Genomic DNA, 27,127 nt, shown 5'->3' with positions numbered 1-27,127 from the left:
TTTACGCCAATCAGCCTCAACATTGTCGATAGATGGGGGGATTTGGGGAGTTTACTCTAGTATAGGGTAGCAAAATTCAGCTGAACTAGCTCTGGTATAGACTAAGGGTTCCAGGGTCCCAGCAGCACATCTCCACCCAGAAATTCCCAAAGTACCCCCCCTCCCGGGATTCACGCCAACGTCCCGAAAAACCGACACATTATCGTTCCAACTCAGTTAGTGAAAACAGATTTTCAGTATAAAATTAAGTTTAGCTCTCCAATAAAGTTAGTTAACTTTCTCGTCCTCTCATACTTCAGTGAACTCGATCGATTTTGACAGGATTTTGAGCAACACAATCCGTAGCCTTGACATGGTGACAGCCGGTTAAACTTGCTTCGTAATAACTTAAACAAAGGATATCACTTTACAGCAACAACTACTTCAGATCTTCCCGCAAACCCTTCGTCGTTTGTCACGTTTTTTTCAAACTGTAGACAACTTTGGAGGTGATTATGACAAGATTATATTTCGGAAGAAAACTGTCCCGCTTGTTTTCCTGACAACTCAACGACGTGGCACATCTTCCCGCCTTTTTTAGGACTGTCGCTTCGTTTACATCACACTGAAATGTCCACATCATCCAGTCGAGTTTACCGGTACCCAAAAATGCCGGAAATTCGGTCGAAGAGTCGATCAGTAGGACAATTTTAGCTTGAGGGACGGGAAAATTTGAGTTGAAAGGTATTCAAAATTTTCTAACCGAAATATCCGAATGGAAATGACCTTACCATTTGCAATTCTTCACCGCCATCTTGGAACTCTTGAAATTATGATCAGGTAAAGTTCGTCCTACTTTCTCGGTAAATTGGGGATTGTTTCCAAACGCAACTTTCCATCAGGGATTTTCACTTACCTTCGACGAACCGGTTTTTCCGTGTAAATGGTAAACATCCGTGGAGGTTATACCAAACTCAGTGCCACCCGTAACCAACGTGGGCTCATGGAATAACTTTGCAGTCTCTCTTTTGCTCGAAAATTCGTGGGGAATAGCCAACGTCGTCCCCAGGGCCTTCTCCACTTTTCAAAATGGCGGGACGTTGCGCAAGAGGAACGCAACACCAGGGCGCTTTTCCCGCCCTGGCAACACCAGTGAGCAGTCAGTCGTGAGCAGGGCGCTTATATGTTACCCGGCCTTTTTCCGCCCTGGTCGTGAGCGTGCCAGCGTGATATGCGCAGCCGCGAGCCTTAAGCAGCGCGGGCGTCGGAAGACGAGCGAAAAGAGAGACTCCAATGGTCACATACCTTGTTTTGAATGCATGAAAGGCTATTGTGATGTTTTTTTTCAGTTCAAATGTTGAATTAGAGCCTCTACGAGTGATGGTTAAAATGATGAAGGTCCTCAGACAGACGAAGAGCAAGCAATTTTTTTAAAATAGGTACGACAGAAAAATAAATAAATTAATAATAACTATAAAATATATTTATTTTTATTCCTGGTTATAACGTCAGCCAGCCGTGATGACTAAGAAGAGCGTGTTTCGCCCATTTTTTTACAACGAGATAAATCTAATGGACCTTTTCGGCGATACGGCGGCCATTTCTGAATTCTTTTGTTTCAAATAGCTATTATGGGATGCTCAGTCATCAGGCCACGCCCATAGTCATGTGACTAATTCTGAAAAAATGCAAAGGCCCCCAGGCATGTTACTTTATCGGGATATTTTTCATTGATTTAATCTTTTTGTTTTAGTCTCTATTAAGCTATGCATAGATTTTTGTTTTATTACTAAAAAGGTCAGATTTGTTAAAATCTGAAAAAAATTATTTAAAGATATCGATGGATACGTCAGCATGGCGCACGTAACTAAAAATTTTGCTTTACTCCCCCTAGTTCATCGCAGGTCTCCCGCCCCCTCCCTCTCGGCATTCTGTTAGGTTAATTGCTATAACAGTTCTGGTACCCATTTATACTACAGGGTGGAGAGGGGCACATTCAGAGTAAAGTTTCTTGACAAAGCACATAACACTCTTTTTGTTCGCAGTCAAAACCGCGATGAACTGGTCTTTTACAACTTTCAGGCGTCCTAGATATAGGCACGTATCTTTACTGGCCATTTGACGTGAAACGACCTTAGCCGATATTTGTTTATTTAAAGTGCCTATGAACTGAAAAATAATTGCTGCTTATTTGGAGAGATTTGAAAGGCTTTCCAAAATACAGAAAAATGGCGTTTTTTTTTTGGAATATCTTTTTTCGTTTCAGAGATATGGTCGTGTTTGTATTATTCAAATTAGAAAGGTGATGACGTCATCAGTTGTCCAACTAAAACGGTGAAAAATTGAATAAAGAATATCTCCGAAAGTATTGAAGCGGTGATCTTCAAACTTGGCACCAGAAATGTGCATCACAAAAGAAAAATTATTTACCTCGTTATGGAGGACCTGAAGTTGTTGTCACAGACTGCGAGATATACATCCTACATTTTAACAGATTTAAATAGTATACCCCAGGGATATTCTTGTGATTCACGCGATTACTTTCCCAAAACTTTGAAAGATGTTACACTTTTTAACCAACAAAGTTTTAACCGTCCTGTTATGAGCTTTTGAAGCTTCTTGTTTCCTTCTTATGAAGGCTTGCTAGTTATTGAGGATATCGATTTATTATATCGAATGGCTGATTGATATAAGCGTATTAACAGGATAAAGGTTATGGAATGCGAATGGAATGGAATGGGGAAAACAAAATTGCAGACTGAATGAGGGAATAGCATTTCAGAAAGATCTCTCATTATATAACTGGCTGGTCACACTGACCCATTCCCAAGAAAACCACACCACAAGCTTACGTGTTAAGTGCCCAGAAGCGACGCACGTTTTCTTCATTATTTCTTCAACCAATACTGTTAATACGTGGCGCCTCATGGTGCCGGCCGATTGATGTGATCCCGCCTGGAAAGAGTCTTCTGGGCCCCGCACCCGTGAACAACCCCGTAAACTGCCGCTTATAACCCCTGGACTTATACAGCTTCGTAAAGGGTTTGGATGGGCTTAGAAACAGAATAGCTCATGAGATGAGCTAAAGCAGTGTTGATCGAAATACGATTTTCAAATAGTGGTTTTCAATCAAGCTTTAAAATATCATAATAAATCCCATATTCCATATTCCTAATATCTTGCTGTACAATTCAATCACTGACTGACCAAATGACTGACTTAATGAACAACTGACTGACTGACTGACTGATTGACTGATTGAAAGACTGACTGACTGACTGACTGGCTGACTGGCTGACTGGCTGACTGCAAGACTGACTGACTGACTGACTGACTGATTTAAAGACTGACTGACTGACTGACTGACCGACTGACTGACTGGCTGGCTGACTGACTGACTGACTGACCGAGAGACTGACAGACTGACTGACTGACTGACTGACTCACCGAATGACCAAACGACTGGACGACTGAATCACTGAATGACTAATAGTAATAGTAACAGTATTCTTTATTGCGCCTTGCTCTCCAAAGGGAGGTATTGGTCTAAATACAACAAAGGTTTGAACATTAACTAACAAAAATACAAAATAACATTTACCATATCCGTATACAATTAATTGGAAAAATTTGTGGGGGGCAAACAAGGTGTATTATGGGTGATGTGGGAATGCCGAATGACTGAGTGACAGAGTGAATGAATGACTGAATGACCGAATGACCGAATGACAGAATGACTGAATAACCGAATGACCGAATGACCGAATGACCAAGTGACCGAATGACCGGATGACTGAATGACTGAATGACTGGATGACCGAATGACCGAATGACCGAATGACCGACTGACCGAATGACCGAATGACCGAATGACCGAATGACCGAATGACCGAATGACCGAATGACCGAATGACCGAATGACCGGATGACCGGATGACCGGATGACTGGATGACTGGATGACTGAATGACTGAATGACTGAATGACTGAATGACTGAATGACTATGTATCTTGCCCACTCGGGATGACGCATTGTTTCCCACAAAGTTGTGTGCTGTTTGCTGTTTTCTTTATCCCATATAACAAATTCTTTATTGCGCAAGCTTGTTCAGTTAAGAAAGCCAGATGTTGGCCTCGTTCTTTTTTGCATTTTTGTGAACCTCGACTCCGTCGTCGTCTCAAATTTCGTCTATACGAGGGTCATGTCACTGCCCCTTCATTCCAGTATTTAAAAGTCAAGTCCAAATTGATGAGTATAAATAGGTGTTTTCAAAATGTTTTATTGAGTTTTTTTCTTTCCATTTCATTTTTCTATTTCTTAATAGAGGTTAGGAGTGGTATTGTTTCTTGAGTGAGCATAAAGGTTAGCTTTATTTACCTTTACGATTTTATCGACGCGTGGTCGTGTATTCCGAGAATTCTAAATTATAGATTTACAAATATTTACAACTACAGTAGTAGCAAAATCTGAGCATCATGGAATTAACAAGAAGGATTTAAAATTTAAAATTCTTGTTTTAAATTACAACTCACAATCTTAAAATCCATCTAAAGCACCTTAAATTTTCTCTTAGATGCCAAGAACTTCAAACGTAGCCATTTTGTTGTCTGGTCTCTTCTTTTTCAATGTTGCTTTCTTCAGGTTACAGCGTATACAACCAGCACAGCAGAATCAGTTACAGTGTAATAGGAAGTAATTTCACTAAATTGATTTTACCAATTTAGAGCAGTTTTCAATTGAGTGTCGTAAAACCAAAACCAAAGTAATCACTCTAGCCAATCACAAAGGACGCAGACAATCCAATGAGCCAATCAAAGTAATTACATGTAGCTGACGCAAAGCGCGGGAAAACGAGGCGAGTGTGTCACAATTGTTTTGGTTTAACTTCTGATTGGATAAAAAAGTGGCGTGAAATTTTAAGCCAGTCGTGTAGCCATGGTTGATGCAAAACCAATTACTTTTCGACCCTCAAGTGAAAACCGCTCTATGTGAAGCTAGTCTCAATTACAACATGTAAGCATATTTATTCCAAGTTTCGCACAGTACTAAGTAAACCTGCAGTGTATTTTACCAGCCATGGTTTCTTTTGTTACTTTCATTTCCACCAACACATCCGCTTTCAGGCGGGCACGTTGTAGCAGGGGCGTAACTCATCATGCCTGTTCAAGTCAAAATATGGTACATCCCTCGTCATCATCACCTCCAGTCGCTCAATCAACTCCGAGAAACTGGGACGAGTCGACGGATCTTCCCTCCAGCATTCACACATCAATTCATATCTATCACAGAAAGACAGAGGCGTGAGTAAGTCAAAAGGCTACATCTCACTAATCAATCCTCCTTCAAAAGGACGACAACGAAACACATCTTAATTCAGTCACTTACACTTCGTCACAACACATATCAGGCCTTTCCATGCGATAACCAGTCTTCAAATGTCTACACAGTTCTGAATTGGTCAGTGTAGGATATGGTATACCTCCTAAATTACATCAGAAAAATGAGAAATATAACAGAGGAAAAAGTTGTCTTCTGCGGAAATACAGGAAGAAATAAAATTTAAAAAATAACCATTTTTTTAACCTACCCATGGTGGCCATTTCCCAAAGAAGAATACCAAAGGACCAGCTATAAGATAATATAAAACGCTAGAATTAACAAGTCTTGTTTTTTAAGTATTCGACACAAAAATTTAAACATTTGTGTATGAAGAATTGTATAATAACAGCGTGCTCATTCAAAACTCGTGTCTAGGTGTTTCTGATATTTCCAAAACAAGAAACACAATTTATTTTATCCTGACTTAAAATTTCGTTGATTCTTGGCTCTCAAACATTCAGGGTCTGCAATAACACTAGAACTGACAACAAACGTAACACTAAGCACATGCGCACGCGAGGTTATATGGATAGGAGGAAAAGTTGGATGAAAACCATCCATGTATATGGGTTGACATGGAAATAAAACATTCCGAAAGCATTATGCGCTTGCATACAGATTATGCTATACAGTCTATAGCCTGCATACGTCATCAAATCTTGGACCCACTGTCTTTAATAACATTCTTTATAATACGGCTCGCTCCCGTCAGCGGGCAACATGAACCAAATCCTGCTCTGTGATTGGCTACCGAGCGGGCAAGATGGCGCTATGTTGCCCGCTCGGGACTACCGGCTGTGTCCCGCGAGAAAAACCTCCCCGAAAGTCATATAATAAATCACTATTACCAAGCTTGTTCGGTCAACAAGGCTGAATATTGGCCTTCTTCCTTTTTTACGAGTTTATGGACCTCGACTCCATCTCGGTCTATAAACTCACAAAAAATGGCCAATATCCAGCCATCTTGACCTCACGCCTGATCAATAACCCATATTTCATGTACAAGTATCACAAATAAGCTAAAAGTACAATAATGGCATTTGAGCAAATCTGGATATCAAAAGGTTGCTGCAAGAGTAAGGAAATGTCGTGCCATAAGACTGTATTATTTATTTACATGTCACTCTTGATGGTGAAAGTACCATCGACTATCGATTCTGGAGCCATCCATTTGACTGGAAGCTTTTTTGCCTTCTTTATGCTATAAACGTCCTCGTAAATTTGTCTCATCAACCCAAAGTCTGACACTTTGACTCGGTTATCACTGCCAACCAGAATGTTACGAGCTGCAAGGTCACGATGAATTAAGTCTTTCTCTGCGAGGTGATTCTAATTAAAAACGTAAAAGAGAGATATAGATGAGTTGCCATTTTGTTAAGGAACAACGAAAATTTCATTATGTGAAGAAATAGCTAGACATCATTGTTTGAAGCAAAGTTAGAACTACTTGACTGCGACTCCTATGATGTGATAATTGATTTGCAAACGGCCTCACCAACTATCACCACATAGAAATCTTGAGCAAATTAAAAAATCTAAAAACGTTTCATTATTACCATTCCCTTTGCTATTTGCCAAGAAAATGAAAACAGCTGTTGATCAGTAAAGCTGTCTTGTTCTTCGTCGTCATCATCAATATTTTCAGTTGATATCAACATGGCGGCAGCGTTGCTGTCTCCCTGTGATGTCGATGGCAACGGCAACAAATCGATGTTTTCCTGATCCAGGAAACTTTTGTTGTTTTCCTGAATAAATAGATAAATAAATAAAGATCAAAAAAGAAAGAGCAAAATAAATAACTACGCTCGGGAGGCGGAAAATAGAAATAGTTCTCGCTAACTTCTATTCTTCCTGCAATTATGTACCAGCCTTGATGACTTTTTGTAGCATTTAGAAAAAAAAGATATTAATGTGCCGATTTCACCAGGTGCCCTCATGTTTCCATAGAAACCATCTTTTGATGGGTTGTTCTACCCGGTCGCCGCCATTTTTGAACTGCGCAATGCGTGGTGGTGACATTTCACGGCAGGTCGACTACACTCTCGCCGTTATTACAGTGCGACTGCTCGAACCACTTGGAAAAGAGTTAACAAATCAGAATGTTACTTCAGAGCAAAGGATGGCTTTCTTTTTCTTAGATAAACCAATAACATTGAAATATACAAACAATAGTTCAGTTACAAAATTGGAAACCCAACAAAACTGTGAACTGTAATTGCGGACCTCTCAGGAAACTTTTCAACTTTTTTGTGCTTTTCAGCGGTTTCGCTTTAGTTGTCGCGAAACGAGGTTTCAAACTAGAGTTTTCGAGTGAAATTTATAATTATGTAAATTCGCGGTTAAGGGCTGAATCTGTAGAGTGTCTATAACACAGAGGAGTAGATAGTATTCACGTATTCATGCCGAACGAACCCTTGCTTGCGTTCCCGAAAAAGACAGCACTCCAGTTTAAGTTCTGATCGGCTAGTTTTCCTCTAGGTGGCCCGGTTCAAATAGTCGCACTATAAAATCGAATTGAATAACTCTATTTATAAAGCTAACTTAATACCGTTACGGATGCTATAGTGTTTGCCTCTGTCTGGTACTTTGCTTATGCTTTCTTACGCTTTCAGAAACGCAATATATTGTTTGAGCCGTCTTCGAGAGTGTTGTCCCAAAGGCATGGCGGAAAACTGCCACTCAAACAAATTTTTCTAACTTTTACAAAGTACTTCATGAACTTGTGTCTTTCATTTTTCAGTTGCGCGAGTGCAAAAGCAATAAACTGTCAGGGAAATATGCCGTGCAAAAACAAAATTCCTCATAGATAACAATTTCTAACCTTATCAAGATTCTCGGAAGACAGTGTTATGTCGAGGACGACATCCCTAGTATCACTTGATGGATTCGATTCAGTCATCCGAGGAGTTTTCTCTCTAACGTGTGTTTCCGGTGTTTCCTGTATGGAATAAAATGATATTGGCACACCTTCATGAAATACGGGTAGTAAGCCAACCCTTTATAATATGGAAATTTATACATTGAGAAGTATGTGAAAATAACTACTTGAAGCAAGTGAGAAGCCTTTCTATATATCAACTTAATTGATTGTCATAGTCCAATATGGTGGTCAGTGTATTCTTGAAAACTAGTACATATCTCCAAAACTGAGTGAGAGGCAGAAGAGTTTAATTCTTAATGAAAGTGACACATTTCTTCCCAAACTCATTAATAATTCATCAAGTTAAAACAAAGGAAAATCACAACTGTGAAGGGTGTTTGGATACCCGGTCTTAATAAGCAAAGATTTTGACGATTTTAGTTCTCCGTTTACTCCTTAGTTTTTGTTTCGAGACAGTGTTTCATCGGCTATCCAAGCACCTCGAATTTCGTCAAAAATACTCCGCTGCGCTTCGTATTTTCAACTCTCCTCTCGGTGTTTGGATATCCCGATGAAACACTGTCTCTCGTGTTTGATAAATTACGTTCCATTTCCTGGTGTAATTGCTGAGAAGGCCCCAAATGCCTGAGAGTTCAGGTACGGTTTATATCTGAGCGTACTAATTGGGCTGTAAAAAACCGATACTTAAAAGTTCGACCATACAATAAGAAATTAATGATGTATGTTGATAAGTTATAACCATGCATTTCCTGCCATTTCTAGCCGGTTACCTCAGAAATGTCTGCTGAGGAAACAGCGACTTCTGCTTTCAACTTGGGCGCCAGCTCCCGAAAACTGTGAATCATACACGTAAGTCCTCGTACGTTAGTTCGTCCGTCCGTCCGTCCGTCCGGCCTTCCGTGTATTCGTACGGGCATTCGTTCATCCACTCATTTAATTCCTGAACGAACCCACCGACCCAACCCACCTTCATTTCTTCTCATCTACCCCTCTGTCGACCGCTCAGCCATGTGGCATCAAAACTGACGTATTAATTTCTTGTAAAAATTCGATGAGGAAGTACCAAATAGCGTACCAGTTTTAATATCATAATTTTTCACGCTCGTTAGGTCGATGGCGCTTGACGAGGCCGACCGAGCTTCCCACAATCCGCCTCAGAATACCAAATCTTGTCTCATGAGAATAAAATAAGATGCAAGGCACCTACCTGCAGCTGGTTATTTTTACTCACGTCTCTTTGAGCATTGAATGTTTCTTTGTCTTGATAAGAATTTTCTTCACCTTTAACATTATCGGCTTGGTTTCGATTGATCTAGAGCACAGTGAGAATGATTGGCTCATGATTTGCTATCATAGTTTGTATCGTATGTGTGTACACAAGTAAATTTAAAGATGAATAGACTACACAGTAGAACACTTTTGTTGCAACCGAAACCTTAAAAAGACACAAAACCATGAGAATCCTGCAGCGAAAGACAGCTAAACTGCAAGTTCTGGTTATTTACATCAAATCATTAACATGAACCATCACGAATAGGATTGTATCAAAACACTGGCTCCTTCTTGGTGTAGACGACACAGGACACAAGTCCCAATAGAACACCGCCTCACAAACCTATTGTTTTCATTGTTTTCCTCGTTCTCTTGTCCTTTTGTTCTCTATTGTTTCATGTCAACTGTGTCTTCTACACCAACTAAGAGCCCAAACCCTTTTGAAAGAGAGTGAGACCAAAAACTCAAGAGAGGATGAAGGCTAACAACGTTAATCCTCAAAATAAGCCTCATTCTGAAGGTAATCCCTTACAATTTATTTTTAGATAAGGTATCCAGTCTTCCCGCGGATATTAGGGAGCCTAAGCAAGCCACGACGACGACGGCAACGAGAACGTCACCAAACAAAAGGTTTAATGAGAAAACTATAGCTGTGCACGTGCGTTATAAATGTTTGAATGTACATTTTTTGCCGTCCTCTGCAAAACAACATCGTGAAATGACCATGTTCCGCGTCGTCTACGGAACGTGGACGACGACGGCTAATTTTTCGTATTTCCATTTGGAACTGAACGCCGTCGCTGCATATTTAGGTTAAGCACGGTTTTAGAGCCATGGACGTACCGAACAGATCTAGACAATCGCGAATTTCGCTTGTACAATATAAGTTCATTTTTTACTAGACGTCGTCGTTGTTGCTTAAGCTCCCTAATGTTACCACGCACGTTGCGTGGATGTTTTCATGGAAGATAAAAAAACGTGCAAAGCTGCTTGGGCTGACCACGTGACTAAAATTTGTGCACAGGATTTGCTATTTCTAGACCTTCCTGTCATTTCTATTCCGCAACCGCGAATGATCTAAAATAACATGAGAAGATTACCTTAAAAATAAAGCCTATGTGAGAGATTGACTCTCTTCCTTTTCATTCTATTGCGTAAAATACATTCCTGTGAAATAACTGAGGCAAAATGAAACTGCTCTTTAGAAAACGTCTTACCGATGGCCTCCTGCGTCGCAACCACTGCAACAGATCACCAAACGGAACGTACTCTATCACTAGGAACTTGTGCTCCTGCAAAGTGCAACAGCCAACCAGAGATACAATATTCTGGTGTGCACCCAACACCTTCATCTGCTCTATCTCCTGCAAGAACTCTTCTTTTTGGTCTTCGCTTGGATTATCTACATATGTAGGTCCAAATAACACAGGAAGAATCCCAACTTAGTAGGAATAGAAGCTGATAAAACTACATTAATGTACGGTTTGGTATCAAGACTAATTATGCATTATTGCAGCTTATGATCAGTGCATTGAGATGTAAGGAGGTTGAGGCTTTTGGCATCGGATAAAAGAAAGACTGATTGGCTTCTAAACCAATTTGTTCTGTCTTTTGTCTCTCAATCACACCGCTTTTCCTAAGTTATATCCTTACTTACGGTTTCATTGTTATTTTTTGTTGTTGTGCCTTTGTTTCCTTGTCATTTATTGAATTGCATTTTTTTTTTTACACGATCGCAATGTGCAAAGCACAGGTATCATAATAACCATTTTTTAAAGGATATAATCTCTCGTGATCATGATGTTAGGCTTAAAGCAAATGTCGAGGGAAATATTACTTAGTAAGTGAAAAGTAGTACAGTCAAACTCACAAAACCGTGAACACCTAAAATAAGTTTGGCATGTTAATAGTGTTATAACCAGTCAGGAGTGAGATCTTCAACCACAGAAAGATTCGTGTTTGGAAGACAATTTTAGTTAAATTTAGGGTGCTTACTATTAGATTTTTATACACCAACAGCACACGCTTTATTGCCCAAATAGAAAAACTCTTGGTTACAAGAAAAGATAGTTAAAACAGAAAAGATAATTAGTAAAGGTAATCGTATGAATGCGAGTGTAATTAAGGATTTACACTACGAGTGATCAGATATTTGAAAATTCTTTCAAAATTGGACAAGCCTTTAGTCGAGTGCAATTTGAAAGAATTTTCAGATAACACTAGTAGTGTAAAACCTTAATTGCTCGAGCCTTCATGCGATTATGGATTATGGATTATGGATCGCGAAGACGCGTAAATTTATCAGCAGCTTAAAACGGAGCCATTATAATAAATACTTTATTGGACTACCTTATTATATGAAATTTTCGCGACACTTGAATTCCGCGATTTGGCGGAAATTTTGTATTTTGAATCACTTTAACTTATTGTTCGCGTCACTTTAATCACTTTAGTTTTGCGATTTTTTTAAATCGCGAAACTCGCCAAATTAACGCGTCGCGAAAATATCATGTGATAAGGTAGCTTGTTCGGTTCGTACTGTAGGACATTGGTCGAGTTTTTTTTTTTCGCAGGTCCGTAATCCTGCAAAAAAGGAACTCGACAAAGGTTCTCCAATACGAACCGAACAAGCTAGTTCAATAACATATATCTAGTAAATGTTCTACTAACATTTAGTATACTAACATTTTTATAGTTTGTTTTACTCACATTTTTATAGTATGTTCTACTATAGTTATACTGCTATAGCGGTATAATTTAGAGAAAGTAGAGCTTTTGCGTTGTTATACTTTGCTGACTTTGATACATGATTTAGTATGATCTTGTTATGTACCTTGCAATACTTTGACTGCAACCACCTGGCATGGCTCCTCCGGCTTCAGTGTTTTTTCAGTTTCAAACACTTCTATTCCAACTCGTCTCTTCAGAGTTGCTTTGTAAACCACACCAAACGCTCCTCGACCCAGCTCCTCCTCGTATTTTATTTCCTCGGGAAGAAGTTCCCACTTGTCAAGCGGGATAATTGCGCGAACTGAACGAGTTGATCTGTGGAACGATGGGAAAATAGTTTAACAACCAAAATGTTATCACTCTGTGGTATGGTACAGTGTACGATGCTTTTAGTTATATTGCTTCTTTCGATACAGTACGTGTGAACGGGAACTTTTTTCATAACTTCATAACTTAACATAAGAGAAAAGACAAACCATGGCTACGCTCGATTTCCGCCGCTCACTCTTATCCAGTCTACGTTCGTGAGTGCGGGAGAGGAGCGCGGGCTCCTTTCTTGAACAGTGGCTAGTAATCGAGCTTAGACAAACATGTTAATTCCCCATGAAAACAATACACCAGCTTTCCATTACTGACGCTAAAATGTTGCTGCCTACCGGGAAAATTGGGAAAGCATAGGGTTAGTTCGTAACTTTTTTTGCTTATCTAATCGACGAAATTCCAGCCATTTTTTTCAAACTGGGAGCCTGGCGCCTGGCCAAGACTCGCGCATGCTTATTACGTTTTTCCGCTCTGAAGCGTTCGATTGGTCTGCGCTCTTCCCAGATTCCCCTCGTTCTCGCGCTTCACAAACCGAGAGCCTGGAGAAGGCTATTTACGCCTGTACTTCTTCCCCAAACTACTTGTTCCATTTTGCCACGAAGAATCTTTTTATGCAATGTGTTTGTTAATTTTCGTGGCATTTGACAATATCATATAGATTAATGGCAGGCGAAATTTCGATAATCAGCCGGGTACTGTCCCGGGAGGACGGGAACTCCCAAAAAAAAAGGACAGGGGTGTTCGTCGGAGATATTGAAAAGAACCACTAAGAGGTGCCAAGATCCTGTTTTGTAGGCGTGGCTTGAAAATTTTCGCATCCCTAAGAGTTGCCAATTCTAAACCGACACGTTAACAGAAACATTTTCATAGTTTTAAATAGCGATAAAGAAGATTATTTCGAATACCTTCTACTTGTAAAGTTGATTGTCAAAATCTCGTGTCATCCTTCTTTGGCTCAATACCCTAAAAGTGCCACGAAAGCTCCCGCTGTGGACCTTTCGAGGCTTAATACCCTAAGAGGTACCAAAACGGCTTTTGGACCCCTAAAAGGTACGACGAGCACCCCCGTCCTTTTCATGTGGGAGTCCCCCCGGGAGGTAATGTTCCTTTAAGTGCTAGTAAGTTCATTTTCCACTTCGCGCAAAAATGCCAGTTTGATGAGGAACTTGTAATTACTTAGCTGTTGTTACCTTCTACCTGCGGCATACTCTGAGAATCTTTCCTGTGTTGGTGTACCTACTAATCGATGAATTCATCACGCTTCGGGGTAAGCAGTGAGATAATAATGACAACATATAACCTGTCTATTCGCTTGCGATGTAACCTTCTGTAGCAGATGAAGCCTAGAGCGAAAGATGACACAAGTAACAGAATAAAAGCCATGCTGCCAGATGAGATGAATATTATCGTTTCATTGGAACTGGGGTTTCCCTCCGTCGGTTGACCAGGTTTCGTTATTGTAGGCACTGAAAAATGCAATATTTAAAAGATACCGGCCTTAGAAACTCTGGGCATTTTAGTAATTTGAAAGGACTAGATGAGAAATAATTAGACAAATAAAAACTCTTGTTGAGTCAGGAGTCAACCAATACGATGAACTTTTGTAATACAGTCGAACCACCTCTCATAGATGGAAACCACTGGGAGTCCCTCTAGGCATTAATTTATCATTATTTGGGTCTTGATCTTTTTAGATGTCCGCTTAGGAGGAGTTGGTTGACAAACCCTAACCTAGAAATGGATGTCGCCACCACTTACGAGAGAAATCCAGATTGCCTTTTAGAAAGAAAATCGCCAGGATGCATAGTGCCCACTTAAGGGCGGGGCCTCTTAATGCATGTTCAGCTGTAATAGATTGTAGGAAATCAAATACCAAAAAAAGATTACTGAGGTCTCTAATGTGTCAAATGACTCGCCTTGGGTGCCCTATGTTGAAAATAAAACACTCTCCAAGGACACAAGTTAGGGCCCTAGGTTCAACGGGTAGAGAGAGAATAGCAAGTCAAAGATTTGGAGATGAAGTTAGTAGAATGTTAGTAGTCTTAGTAGCAGAAAAAAATCCATCTGAAATTTTAAAGTTAGTTTGCTAAGGTATGGTGATCTTCTTAGAAAAGTTCACTTGATATTGCTAAGATCTCCATCTATTATGTCATAAGAACCGTTATCTTCGGTAGCAGATAGCTGTCAAATACTGTATAATGGTAAAAAAAGAAAAGTGTTAAAAAGTGTGATTCAATATTTGCAATACCTTGATTTATAATTTGCTTTATCTGGGCTTCGTTCAGTGCAACATCGTAAACTTTCATTTCCGTGATTATTCCTTTGAAATATCTTGCATCGTCATCTCTAGCCCCCATTCGAACTTCCTCGGCGTTGGTTGAAATCTCATAACCTGTACCAATGTTTTCCGACTTATTTAAATGTCCATTGATATAAAGAGAGTTGAGTCCGGTGTCATAATCGTAAACTGCCGCAACACGAGCCCACGCTCCTGCTGGAAGAGCGTCACTTGACGCTATACTATGAGCTTGACCATTGTTTCTGATGTTTATTAGTTTGAATCTGCCCGTCTCAATCCATAACTGGATCCCACGGCCATCTTTTCCGTAACTGAATAACGGTCCATCTTGGCCTCCGGGTTGAATCCAGCACATCAATGTAATTGAGAACCGAGTGTCCAGGCCCCCTTTATTCGGAAACTCAATGTAGCTGCTAACAATGCCATAAAACATGTACGCTCCGCCTGGTTCGTTGTAGGGTCCGTTTGTAATCGCAACATCCCCCACGATTCCCTTCGGCTGCCTGTTCTCTTTTTCTGCGGCTTTATAGCGTTCATTCAAGGGGTAGAAGGCGACAGGTTCTGGCACAGCTAAGAGTAAAACAATAACAACAATTAAACTTTTATTTGCATCTTTAAAAATGATATGAAAGTACGATAGCAGTGGAAACATAATATAGCATAATAACTTTTGTGTTTTTTGTGATTATTTTGATTATGGTATTGGGGTGCCTTTGTTAGCCAGTTTCAGACAAAGGAGGAATTTAACCCTTCCTGATATAGCTCTCGTTTAAGACTTACGGTATCATCAGTACAACCGTTGGGGATATTAACTAGACTTGTCACAAGTCGACTTTTGTCTGACCTTCTCTTATTCATCTCCCTCGAGCAAAGCGAGAGGGCAATCTTCACGACGAAGTCGTGAGCCCGAGCGACGGAAGTGGCGAAAGGTCGGCGTCCTTTCCAGCAGCGAAACCAACAGGCCAGGGAAGGATTATAGAAAAGAACTTTTAGAAAGTCTAGAAATTAACGTAATGTCGAGGCATAGTTAAAAGAGGGAATGGTTAAGAAGCTTGGTAAACATCAAAGAAGCAAACAAACAGGCTAACATTTATGTTGGAAGGTCCTTCACGCTGCACATCTTTTGTTTTATGCTTAGGCTATGCAGGGCTCCATTTAAACCAGCATTGCTGAACTGGGCATCCCTCACTAAATATTGTCAATGAACAAATAATTAATTAATTAAAGAAGTAACTAACTAAATAAATAAATAAATGAATAAATAAACAAAGTAATCGCAACGCTTCTATTGGTTAGTTGTATGAGCACAAATTACCACCTTTTGTATTTTGCCGGGTTTTGTGCAGGGTCAACCCCCAAAATAGCCAACAAATACATACAACAAAGAACTTTGCCAGGTTAACAACCATACCCTCTATTAACTATAGTCGAGGATACGATTTGGATCTCACTAACAGATACGTTTCAGGCTGTCGCCAACGCTGTCGCCAAATATTTTAGCGTAGCGGGTTCAAACGGTCACGTCCACGATTGTGGACTGATTACCTTCGATCCATTTTTGATGATAGACTTACTTTTGATCGAAAGTGCCATAAATTGCTTTGAGGTCAGCATTATGACATGTGCGATGACGTCATATGACGTGAGAATTATGATTTCCAACTAGCCGCCATCTTAGATTTCTAATACACAATTAGATTATTCGCTCTCGATTTAAACAATAGAGTGTTTCTGTCGAGGAACTATCGGGTGATAGTTGCCCCGCGGAAATTTGATGTTCTTAAAACAAATATTTGCCCGAGAAAGGAAGCTTCGAGGGCAAATATGCCAGTCTTAAGAACATCAAATTTCCAAGGGGCAACTATCAGACCGATAGTTCCGAGACATAAACACTCCGATTGTCTTTATTGTTCACCACTAAATTTTCTTCTGCGCGCCAGTTCAAAAATCATATTAAATTATTTTCAACATTTTTAGATGAAAGCCGTGACAGCCAGATGTAAAATCTGAAAAAGAAAACCGACAAAAACCCGCTTAATACAATTTCAGTTCTTTATTTCTACAAACCCGCTTGTTTACAGAAAATTTTTCACGGACGAGTATTATCCATCCGGGTATTTTCCGCAGACGGGCACTTTGGGCCGATAGTGTCTCTCCGCGGACGAACACTATCACACCACGTGATCAATTTAAACCAATAAGAATCGGAGAAAATTTAGTGGTGAACTAGAACGCGTGATATTTGACAAGGGCGCAGCCCCAGTAAATAGAAATATCGAGAGCGAATAATCTAATTGTTTAAGTATAAATCTACTAGTCGTTCAAAACTTTAATCTAAATTCCCTTCACAGACACTTCAAAAACGCTAAGAAGCGGCCCCTAGCGCACGCTGCTACGCTACTCACTATCTATCACAGAATAGAGAGTGAGTGGGGTAGCCAATCAGAGAACGGCATTCGTGATAGAACGATAGTAGATTTATACTAACATATGTTAGATCCGTGCGTTATTTTCTATACTCGCAATTTCTACTAAAAGCTGCTGGGTTTCCACTCTTTAATGAACGTGAGCAACATACGCAGGCCTAGTAACATGCTGACAATTAGCGCCTTTTGTTAGTGAAATTGTGCTACTTAACATCGTCCTTACTGCGCTGCACCCTACTTGTGCTGGTACAACCCAACCACCAAAAAAACTGAACGAATACATCTAAGACTAAGCAAGAAATTACAAATGTGTATCCGTTGACTTCACATGGACACGCTTATTTCACTCACACTCCCTCAAGCTCAAATTGCAGTCTTTCCTTTGTAACTGAATAAGGTCGTATAAGAGACATGTCTTTTGTCATTTTAAGCATCACGTTGCGGGCTATTATCATTACTTACTTAATGGAACAACAGTGAAATGCATAAGAAATCCTTTCCCTGTGAAGCTGTTGTCTGAGTGGAATTTTATCAAGGCGTATTTTCCAGATACAAGAACTGTCTGTCCAGTCTTGTTACCACAGTACTTGCCAAACTCCTGATTTTTTTCATTCGTAATTTCCAAGTAATCTCGGCTGCAAAGAAGAGTAAAATATTGTTAGTCTGTCATTTAATACTCATCTCGGGTACATAACGAGCCAGACGTTCTTAGCAACCAAAAAACAGACCTGGGATCCCGTGGAGATGTAGAACTTTTAGTCCTACATCTCCACGGGATATCCAGTGGCTTACAACATTCCAGTGTAATCATATCCCTGTCGGTGATCGTTTATGTTCCACAAAACGCGTCAAGTTTTGCACGAATGTGTCATAATCCTAAAGTGTGAAATTATATTTACTGTAAGACAATTCCAGCGTGTCAGAAAGATACAAAACATTTTAATAGTCGGCGATTCGGGAAATCGCGCGACTGACGTGAAGAATTTGGATTAAAAGAAAAAATAACGTTGAAACAATGTGTTTTCTAGGTTGGGGTGCAAACGCCAGTTTAAAACTTAGACTTTTTGATACATTTCTTACTCTTGTAAAGCTACGGAGCACGTATAGATGAAACGTTTTCGCTAATCTCAGTTATCACTGTTATTCAGTAAGCGAAGTGACTTTGCCTAGCAGCCCAGAAATGCCCGAGAGTCAGAAATGTTCTCAGATTTTCCGCGGAAAGCCTGATTGAAACCTGTTTAGGGTATGCTCTGTATACATGTTTGTTGCTTATTGATTCCAAAAATAATCTGAATTTTCTAGTATTCGAATTCGAAGATCATGTGCACCGACACTTTGAAAATCAGTTAATGTTATGGGCAGTCAGGAAATCATCTCAAAAATTATGTCAAAGCTCTCAAGAGCGATAGAAATCTCGAGTACATGATGTAATTCTTTTCGAGAAATGCCGAGTGATTCTGGAAATAGCACGACGGAAAAATCACTATCACGATTTTGTTACATATCCCGAAGCAATCAGCAACTGTACTGCATGGACTTCAGCTTGGATGAACCAGAAAGGATATGTAACATGTTCCTATAATGTCACGCACGACGGAAAAAATAACTATGACGATTTTGTTACATATCCCGAAGCACTCAGCAACGGTATTGCATGGACTTCAGCCTGGATGAACCAGAAAGGATATGTAACATGTTCCTATAATGTCACGCACAACGGAAAAATAACTGTGGCGATTTTGTTACATATCCCGAAGCACTCAGCAACTGTATTGCATGGACTTCAGCCTGGGTGAACCAGAAAAGGATATGTAACATTTTCCCATAATGTCACGCACGACGGAAAAATAACTATGACGATTTTGTTACATATCCCGAAGCACTCAGCAACGGTATTGCATGGACTTCAGCCTTGGTGAACCAGAAAAGGATATGTAACATGTTCCTATAATGTCACGCACGACGGAAAAATAACTATCACGATTTTGTTACATATCCCGAAGCGCTCAGCAACTGTATTGCATGGACTTCAGCCTGGGTGAACCAGAAAAGGATATGTAACATGTTCCTATATTGTCATGCACGACGGAAAAATAACTATGACGATTTTGTTACATATCCCGAAGTACTCAGCAACTGTATTGCATGGACTTCAGCCTGGATGAACCAGAAAGGATATGTAACATGTTCGTATGATATGAACGAGCGAGGGAAAAATGACGATTTTGTTGTTGTTTTTGTCTCCTATAGTGTCACGCATTACTGAAAAATTATGTGGTTTTTGTAAAATATCCTGTAGCACTCGGTAACGTAGAAATACTGCGAGGACGTTTGCGTGGAAAAACCAGAGCGGATTTATAATATGTGGCTTTCAGAAAACTGGTGTACCATGGACTTCAGTCTAGGGTCTAACCCACGAATGAAAATAGTGATTTAACATTTTAGTAGCTATCTAGTCCCCACACAATCTAAAAGCATGACAATGGGTGTAAGTTATGATATAAATAGAATATTAATCGGAAGACTTAACTTGGTGCGTTTGACTTTTTGAGTTTTGAAGCTGTTGTCTTGATTCGATGCTCTGGGAGGTTGGTCACGAGCAGCGCAAGCTGAAAACGCTTTCTGGTTCTCTCCGTCGTTCTTGGGTGAATGAATTCACGTATAAATCAATCGTGGCTGGCGATTTCGTTTGGTTTTCAACAACTGTTTTATGGTTTAAGCGAAAACCAATCCAAATGTATAGTCAGGGCAGCTCCTTTGTTTCCCTTCCCGTGAAAAGAAAACCCACGCGCCTTCTTTAACTCCTCAAGGCAAATTCGATTGGAAACTGGCTCAATTTCGCACAAATGCGTCAGAGAGACACCATATCTTGTAACTCAGAGGCACATCTCGTTTTGTGTCCGTTTTTAACGACCGATGACGAGTTCATTCGAAGTCGAAGTTTTTTTTTTTTTTATATATATATGACCGCGCAATATTCCCGCGTTATGAAAATTTATTATAAAATATCAATTATGTGGCCAGATCATATCTGAAAATAACTAGGTTAATTTTGTACACAATTACTGTCACTGAAAGCAATTATCGCTAACCACAATAGAACCGCAAAAGTCTTGCGATGACAGCAACCTAACAGATAAATGACATCACCCCATAGCAACCGGACCTGGCGAATTTTTGAGCTTCCGGTTAGCTCTGGCTCGTGATGGACACATTCCAGTTCATTCACACTGAATTTTCGTCGTTAAACCTAAACTAAATAAACATGTGACTTTCCTTGCTTCAAGGAGCTCCGTCATGGTTTGTGCATCTTGAAAAGTTTAGCCTAAATTTCTCAAGTTTCACCGTTTGTAATCCGTGTTAATCTTCTCCGTCATTAACCATACTTGTTTCTTTATGGTTTATTATCATTATCCTTTTAGTGTTTTCCTATCTTAGTAAGCTATTATTTTCAGGTCTACTTCAATTTAAAGATGATTTTGCACGTGGCTAAAATAACTCCAAAGTTCCGTGACTGAACTCCTTTAAAAACAGCGACTGGATGTTTACCCTCTTCAGACTTTACATTGAACCCTGCTTCTCTTAAGAACCGCAATTGGTTAATACAGTAAAGTAAATCATGTCAATTCATACTTGCAAGGTGAACTATACTCCAGGTAGATTTCTTGAAAGGATATATTTATCGCCATCATGCCTGGTGGAACAGGAATCGACGAAGCACAGTCCCTATTAAGTGGATAATTCTCAGGATATCCGGGACTTTTTAGCGTATTATTTATCACAGGGCCACAACCTATTGAAGGAAAAGTATAAAAATATGAGAATTAAAGAAGAGTTATACTGAATGGACTAAACGAAACTGTGGGTATTTTCATTCAGCAGGGATTACCTATATGTATGGTTTGTGACAAATGCAGATATGCAGTCTGCAGATGGCATTCTTCGACTTTTTAGTATACCCGGTAAGTGGTTTGTTTGTTTGTTTGTTTGTTTGTTTGTTTGCAGTAGTTTTAGGTTTCAATGCCTGGGACTGGCCACTAAGCCTACTAGTTATTAGTATGAACCCATCACTATTGACGGACTCCAGCTATCAGGTTGTTGAAAATATTTCTATTAAGTAATTAGATTATAAATAAAACTGTTTGAACGATCTGTGCTCATAGTTCTTTAAAAAAGGTTTAAAACAGATTTAAAAAGTAAAGTTGTCTCTAAATTTTCGACCGCCTTCTGCGGTCTTCTTCAGAGAATGATGATTTCGCGCGATTCACAGAATTTTAATAAGCTGGGACGTTATTGTTCGTTGCCCCCTAGGGAGGCAACCAGTGACGCGTAAACCCTTGGGAAGGGTGCTCTTTCATTTACGGAGTTTTTGTCTAAGAAAGAGTGCAAGGATTCCAGAAACAGTCTTTTGTTCTTGCTGCTCACACCTGTTTCAAGAATGTTGGCGTAAATAGGATCTATATCATGGCCGGTTTCCGCATGCTGTTTAACTGCGGAATTGACATTAGAGTCCATTAGAGTCTTAACGACAGCTGTCGTTAAGACTCTAATGGACCGAGCTAAATGCATTCCATCAACAACTGCCTTTGTCTTTGTCTTCAACAATTGTCTTTGTGCAGTTGTTGATGGAATGCATTTAGCTCGGTCCATTAGAGTCTTAACGACAGCTGTCGTTAAGACTCTAATGGACCGAGCTAAATGCATTCCATCAACAACTGCACAAAGACAAAACGAGAAACGACGTGTTATTAGTGATCTAAAAGCTAATGGTTATCCCGAGAGCTTCATCAAGTCGGTTGGTGAATCGAACAGAACAAACACGCAACCAAGACCCCAGGAGAATCCAAAGGCATACGCGTCGATTCCATATGTGAAAGGAGTGTCGGAACGTGTTCGACGCATTTTGAGCCGCGAAAACATCAGGACAGCTTTCAAACAAGTACAAACATTGGGAAATGTTTTCAAAAAGCCCAAAGACCGGCCGACAAAAGAGCAGTTAAAAGGCATTGTGTACAAAGTGACCTGTAGGACACGTTCTTTCACGTATGTCGGGGAAAGTAGAAGAAATTGGAAATCTCGGGGGGCTGAATACAAGCCCAGAACCAATGGAAATGTCAATTCCGCAGTTAAACAGCATGCGGAAACCGGCCATGATATAGATCCTATTTACGCCAACATTCTTGAAACAGGTGTGAGCAGCAAGAACAAAAGACTGTTTCTGGAATCCTTGCACTCTTTCTTAGACAAAAACTCCGTAAATGAAAGAGCACCCTTCCCAAGGGTTTACGCGTCACTGGTTGCCTCCCTAGGGGGCAACGAACAATAACGTCCCAGCTTATTAAAATTCTGTGAATCGCGCGAAATCATCATTCTCTGAAGAAGACCGCAGAAGGCGGTCGAAAATTTAGAGACAACTTTACTTTTTAGATCTGTTTTAAACGTTTTTTTAAAGAATTAGTTTATAAGCTCGAGATTTCTATGAGGTGATAGTTGATGAGGCCGAAGGTTGAATCAACTTTCACCTCATAGAAAGCGAGAGCGAATAATCTAATTGTTTTAGTAGAATTCTAACTGAAATTGACGACAGTAACGGTTTCCAATTATCTTCCTACGCATTATGAAGCTTCATGCTTTAACAAAATCGCACGCACTGAATTGTCACTGGAAATTTGTGTGATAAAACACGCCGCATTGGAAAATAATCGACCTTATTTGTTGCGCAAGGAGATTGCCAAAAGTCACCTAAGTGACCGTGTTTGTCAGCATTGTGGCGTAAAAACAAGCACGGTGACCCCCTCTTTTTACTACGTTTTTAATATCTTCTTGTCCTGTAGCAACAACACACCAAGTTTCACCGGAAATCTATGGCGGGTTCTTTTACTAGGGAATCACCTTAAGTAAAATCGTTTTAAGTCCGTACTACCAGGTAAAAAAGTTTCTCGCAGGGGAGAGGGATTGATCTTAAACTGTACTGTGTTACTCTGAAATCATTTTCTCACCTTCTACTAAAACCACCCTCTTGTCAGTTCCATACTTGCTGGTGGCCTCGCACGTGTAGTTGCCCTCGTCGTACAAAGGGAGGGTTGCAGTGTTAGTTGTATTCAGCAGTACTGTAGAGCCCCATATCAGTGCTTTGTATATGGGAGGAGTTCCTCTGGCTGAACATGACACTTTGTTACCCGGAGTGACTGGTTCCTCTGCAGAAACTATCTTGGGTGAAACTAGTACAATAATGGTTTAAATCAGTTGACCTCACACATATTATTCAACCAGCGCGAGGTCCAATATACGAGAGACGGGAAAAATCGAGACAAGTGTTTTTCAGGTCCACTTTGAAAGTTAAGCTGAAATTTCCGTCAAACAATCAAGGGGAATTTTGACCTAATAACAAACTGTTTTCTTGTGTGCATGTTTTAAAGATGCAGTCCGTCGAAACTGATTCACGAGCGGTCCATCTAAGCGATTCGTACTGTAAGTTTCAAACCGATCAGGAACCAATAAGAATTCTCTTTTTCATCTTGGACCAGTTTGCCATATAATAATAAGACGAAAATAGTCCATCGTCACAGCACCTCAAACATTGTAAATCCATAAAAATTACCAATTACCGTGTGGAACAGCGGTGAAATATAGGTGAAATCCTCTTCTCTCTCCAGTATTGTCGGAGTGGAATGTTATCGACACCTGGTCTCCTGCTAAGAAAACGTCTTCCCCAGTCTTCTGACCACAGTACGTACCAACAATCTGTTGCTTATCATTTACAATCCTGAGATAGTCAAAACTGTCAAAAACATTATGATAATCAATTTGACCTGACTGAATCTGTTAGATGTTGTGAAGATTTAGTCTACACTGAGTAGGAGGTCTATAACTCCCCTCCCCACCCTCCCTTCGGAGACTCCTATATGAAAAGGTCTAGGGTGTTCGTCGTCTTTGTTAGTTGTGAATATCAATTCAAGGATTTTGGTCTCAGTTAGAGTGTTTAGGACGAGACAGTATCTTTTTTGGGTTCACACGAAGAAATAATTGAAAACGCTTTGATTCCGTTTTAAGGAGTAGCTTTCAGGAGACAAATAAAGCTCGAACCACGCCCAGATTAGTCTCCTTCAGTTTAATTCAAATTTGTTTTCCGACGAGCATCACCGTCCTTTTCATATGGAAGTTACCCCCCCCCCTCCCCCCCGGGGTCCGTGATCGACACATTCTTAATCATGGAAGATATAACGTGGCGCCTGTTACTTTTACTTCCCTCTTTTGTCTTATTCTGACGATGCGTTTGTAGAAAGAACTAAACCAAAGCTTACGAGATAGCACATTAAGTTATTTAATAGACCCTATTCGTATTCTCGGTATTGGACTGGAACTCGCTTGCAACTGAGACTGATGCGGGGAGTCTTTTCAAATGCAAATGACATTCATCTTTTTTTATTGATATTCCCCGCATGAGCCTCCACTGCAAGCTAGTTCCAGTCCAATACCGAGAACACGAATATGGCCTATCCCTTTCCCATGAGAAGCTTTATCGCACAGCTCTGAGCTTACTTACAAGCATAAGGGATGATCTTCCAATTCAAAATGAATAAAGGTAATATTCATTGTCATGTTGTGTGGAATAGGAACCGTATAAGTGCAGTCCATATCGCTTGGGTAGTCGTTCGGATATCTGGGACTTTTCAGTGCGTTATTGATCACCGAGCCACACTGAGACACAGAGTTCACAGGGTCTGTACAAAATGAAAGCATGCACATATACTTTGCAATAGCACAAGTTAACAGCCGACTATTTATTACTAAAACTAAAAACTTGCTAAATGTGATACTGGAGAGCATGCACGTATCATCATGAAAACGAATAGCAATAGTTAGGTTAAAAAACCGAAAAGCATTACAACAATTAGAGAGAAAGCAACAACAGCCATAGCTGATTTTCATGCAGGTCCTTTATCATGGTCGAAATGGAATTTGCAGAGGCCGGTTTCTGCAGAGGGAGGAAAGCCGCCGGAAGTACCCGAAGAAAAACCCTCGGAGCAAAAAACTAAATCCACATAGTTAGGTACCATAGGTTACCATAGTTTAAGGGCAAAATGATATTGAGGCTGGTGTAGGCGCCAGAATTTGTGACATTTGTTCATGCTTCTTGCTTGGTGTTTGGTGTTAAGTTTTGCGTAATTAGTTTCTTTTGTTTTGTGCCCTTTTTGTATATGTTATGTTCATTTGCATACTCTATAAGTTCGGTTTGCGTGTAATTTATTTCAGTTAGTAGCGTCATTGGGTACTACGAGCGTCTCTGGTTTTCGGTTCGTCTTTGGTTTTTCACATTCGTCTTGTAAGTTTCTTCGTTTATTTCGCTTTGCCGCTTTTCTGCATTCTTCATGTTCGGTCGTTGTTAGTTATTTTATGTTCATTCCCGTGTTTCGATCATTGGGGAAATAAATTTCCATGTAACGGAAGATCCGAAACGAGTTAAAAGCGTGTGCGACTTTAGCTGGTATAGTAGAAAGACATATAAGTAGGTTTGTTAGGTTTGTTTATACAAACCCGATTTAACGAATATTTAAGGTTCGTTTAATGGTATCCAACAAAACATCCGGTTTAAAGTTCACAAACTCACTACAGTGCCGGCAGTGAAACCTGGTTGAGTTCTGTTTTGTTGTCGGCCAGTGTTTACAATATGTAAGATTTTCATTTCCGAAGGAGAAGCAGCGGAAACGACATATATCCACATCAGGGCGGAAAAAGGCCGAGCGGTGAAACGGGCAGTCCGCTCTTTGTCCAATGTGTGATGCGGAAAAGGACTGGCACGAGCACTCCTTCCCCGCTTCCGGTGAGATTAATGGCTACCAAAAATCTCCTCTCGACGAACCGGAAATCAACTTTTCTTTCTTTATTTTTGAGCCACCAGTGGTGTATTTTCAAAAGCCTTTTTGATGCTTTAGACCTAAAAGTCAATACGTTTATGTCTGTTGTAATGATGCTTAAGTAACTTCGTCGTAGGCTACCCAAATTTGAGTGAAGTAAGACAGTGTCGAATGCAGGTATGTCCCGCTTATCATGACCAAGCCGTGATGCGCTGCTTCTTTTACGAGCACTCCACATTACTCCACTCTGAATTTTACATATGTTGAAGATCGATGGCTTTTACATAACATAGTAAAAAACCAGCTGGATATATCTGGATATAGCAGCGTTTCAGAACTTCAAAGTTTCCCTCCTCTTGCCGCACGCTTGCAAGGATTTCGCCATAGAGTTTATCGCGAACGAAAAGTAATAAAATTTTGCTTGTTTGAGTTTCGTCTGAATTGCAAGCAACACGTAATGCCTCATCAGGGCATAAGAGCTTTCGTCTGTAAATACTGCTCAGTTTTGTTTGTGTAAAAATCCAATTTATCGCTGGTTGTCGATGAAAAGGAGCGCCCGGCGATCTGTGTTTTGTAGCTAAACATGAAAAATTGACTTCAATTACGCTCTTTCGTGTAAAAACGTACATCCAACTCAAACAGTATCTCTAGCTTTATATATGTTTGATCGATTTTATAAATATTTGAGAGCATGTTAGAAGTTTAGCTGGAAATGTGGGAAGACAGCAGATATTAAATCAGCAAAATTACGGTAGCACTTTTCAATCAACCCGACTAACAATTTCATTTTGTTGTTTGACTTCTCAAAACTCCTTGTCTCCTTCATTTTCGCAGTATAAAATTTCACTATGAAGAAACCGTGATCTTAGTAGCCTTTTAGCGTTGGCAAAAATCATCGCATCATGTCAGCACAAAAGATGGGGGAAAAAGTACTTTGGCAGGATTTTATATTGAGAAATTAAAAAACACACCGACTCGGACT

At 40.0% G+C, this 27,127-nt stretch overlaps 2 protein-coding genes across 2 annotated transcripts in view; one reads left to right on the top strand and one right to left on the bottom strand.

Annotated features, from left to right (window-relative positions):
- Positions 1 to 4,238: 4,238 nt before the first annotated feature.
- LOC110044104 (uncharacterized) overlaps positions 4,239 to 27,127 on the bottom strand; it is a 36,888-nt gene continuing 13,999 nt past the window's right edge. The window contains exons 5-20 of the mRNA XM_089296229.1: positions 24,834 to 25,011; positions 23,896 to 24,068; positions 23,287 to 23,508; positions 20,921 to 21,080; positions 17,750 to 17,922; positions 14,811 to 15,431; positions 13,863 to 14,028; positions 12,345 to 12,556; positions 10,729 to 10,913; positions 9,447 to 9,551; positions 8,180 to 8,296; positions 6,915 to 7,103; positions 6,476 to 6,687; positions 5,567 to 5,607; positions 5,365 to 5,461; positions 4,239 to 5,258 (exon numbers count right to left, since the gene is read on the bottom strand). Of these exons, the coding sequence (XP_089152355.1) occupies positions 5,099 to 5,258; positions 5,365 to 5,461; positions 5,567 to 5,607; positions 6,476 to 6,687; positions 6,915 to 7,103; positions 8,180 to 8,296; positions 9,447 to 9,551; positions 10,729 to 10,913; positions 12,345 to 12,556; positions 13,863 to 14,028; positions 14,811 to 15,431; positions 17,750 to 17,922; positions 20,921 to 21,080; positions 23,287 to 23,508; positions 23,896 to 24,068; positions 24,834 to 25,011 (3,011 nt within the window). The 3' untranslated portion in view covers positions 4,239 to 5,098. The remainder of the gene's footprint in view (positions 5,259 to 5,364; positions 5,462 to 5,566; positions 5,608 to 6,475; positions 6,688 to 6,914; positions 7,104 to 8,179; positions 8,297 to 9,446; positions 9,552 to 10,728; positions 10,914 to 12,344; positions 12,557 to 13,862; positions 14,029 to 14,810; positions 15,432 to 17,749; positions 17,923 to 20,920; positions 21,081 to 23,286; positions 23,509 to 23,895; positions 24,069 to 24,833; positions 25,012 to 27,127) is intronic.
- Positions 21,837 to 22,728, top strand: LOC149108282 (uncharacterized). Its single transcript, XM_089296099.1, has one exon. It carries the CDS (start codon positions 21,837 to 21,839, stop codon positions 22,611 to 22,613), a length of 777 nt encoding a protein of 258 aa, XP_089152225.1. The 3' UTR covers positions 22,614 to 22,728.

The sequence above is a fragment of the Orbicella faveolata genome, unplaced genomic scaffold (assembly GCF_042242905.1).
Source record: "Orbicella faveolata isolate gen_17 unplaced genomic scaffold, um_ofav_v1 contig_26, whole genome shotgun sequence".
Lineage (NCBI taxonomy): Eukaryota > Metazoa > Cnidaria > Anthozoa > Scleractinia > Merulinidae > Orbicella > Orbicella faveolata.
This window is presented reverse-complemented; position numbering and strand designations above follow the sequence as displayed.

What these genes read in the sequence shown, in the direction of transcription:
- LOC149108282 (XM_089296099.1), top strand. Translation starts at nt 21,837, where the DNA reads ATGGACCGAGCTAAATGCATTCCATCAACAACTGCCTTTGTCTTTGTC.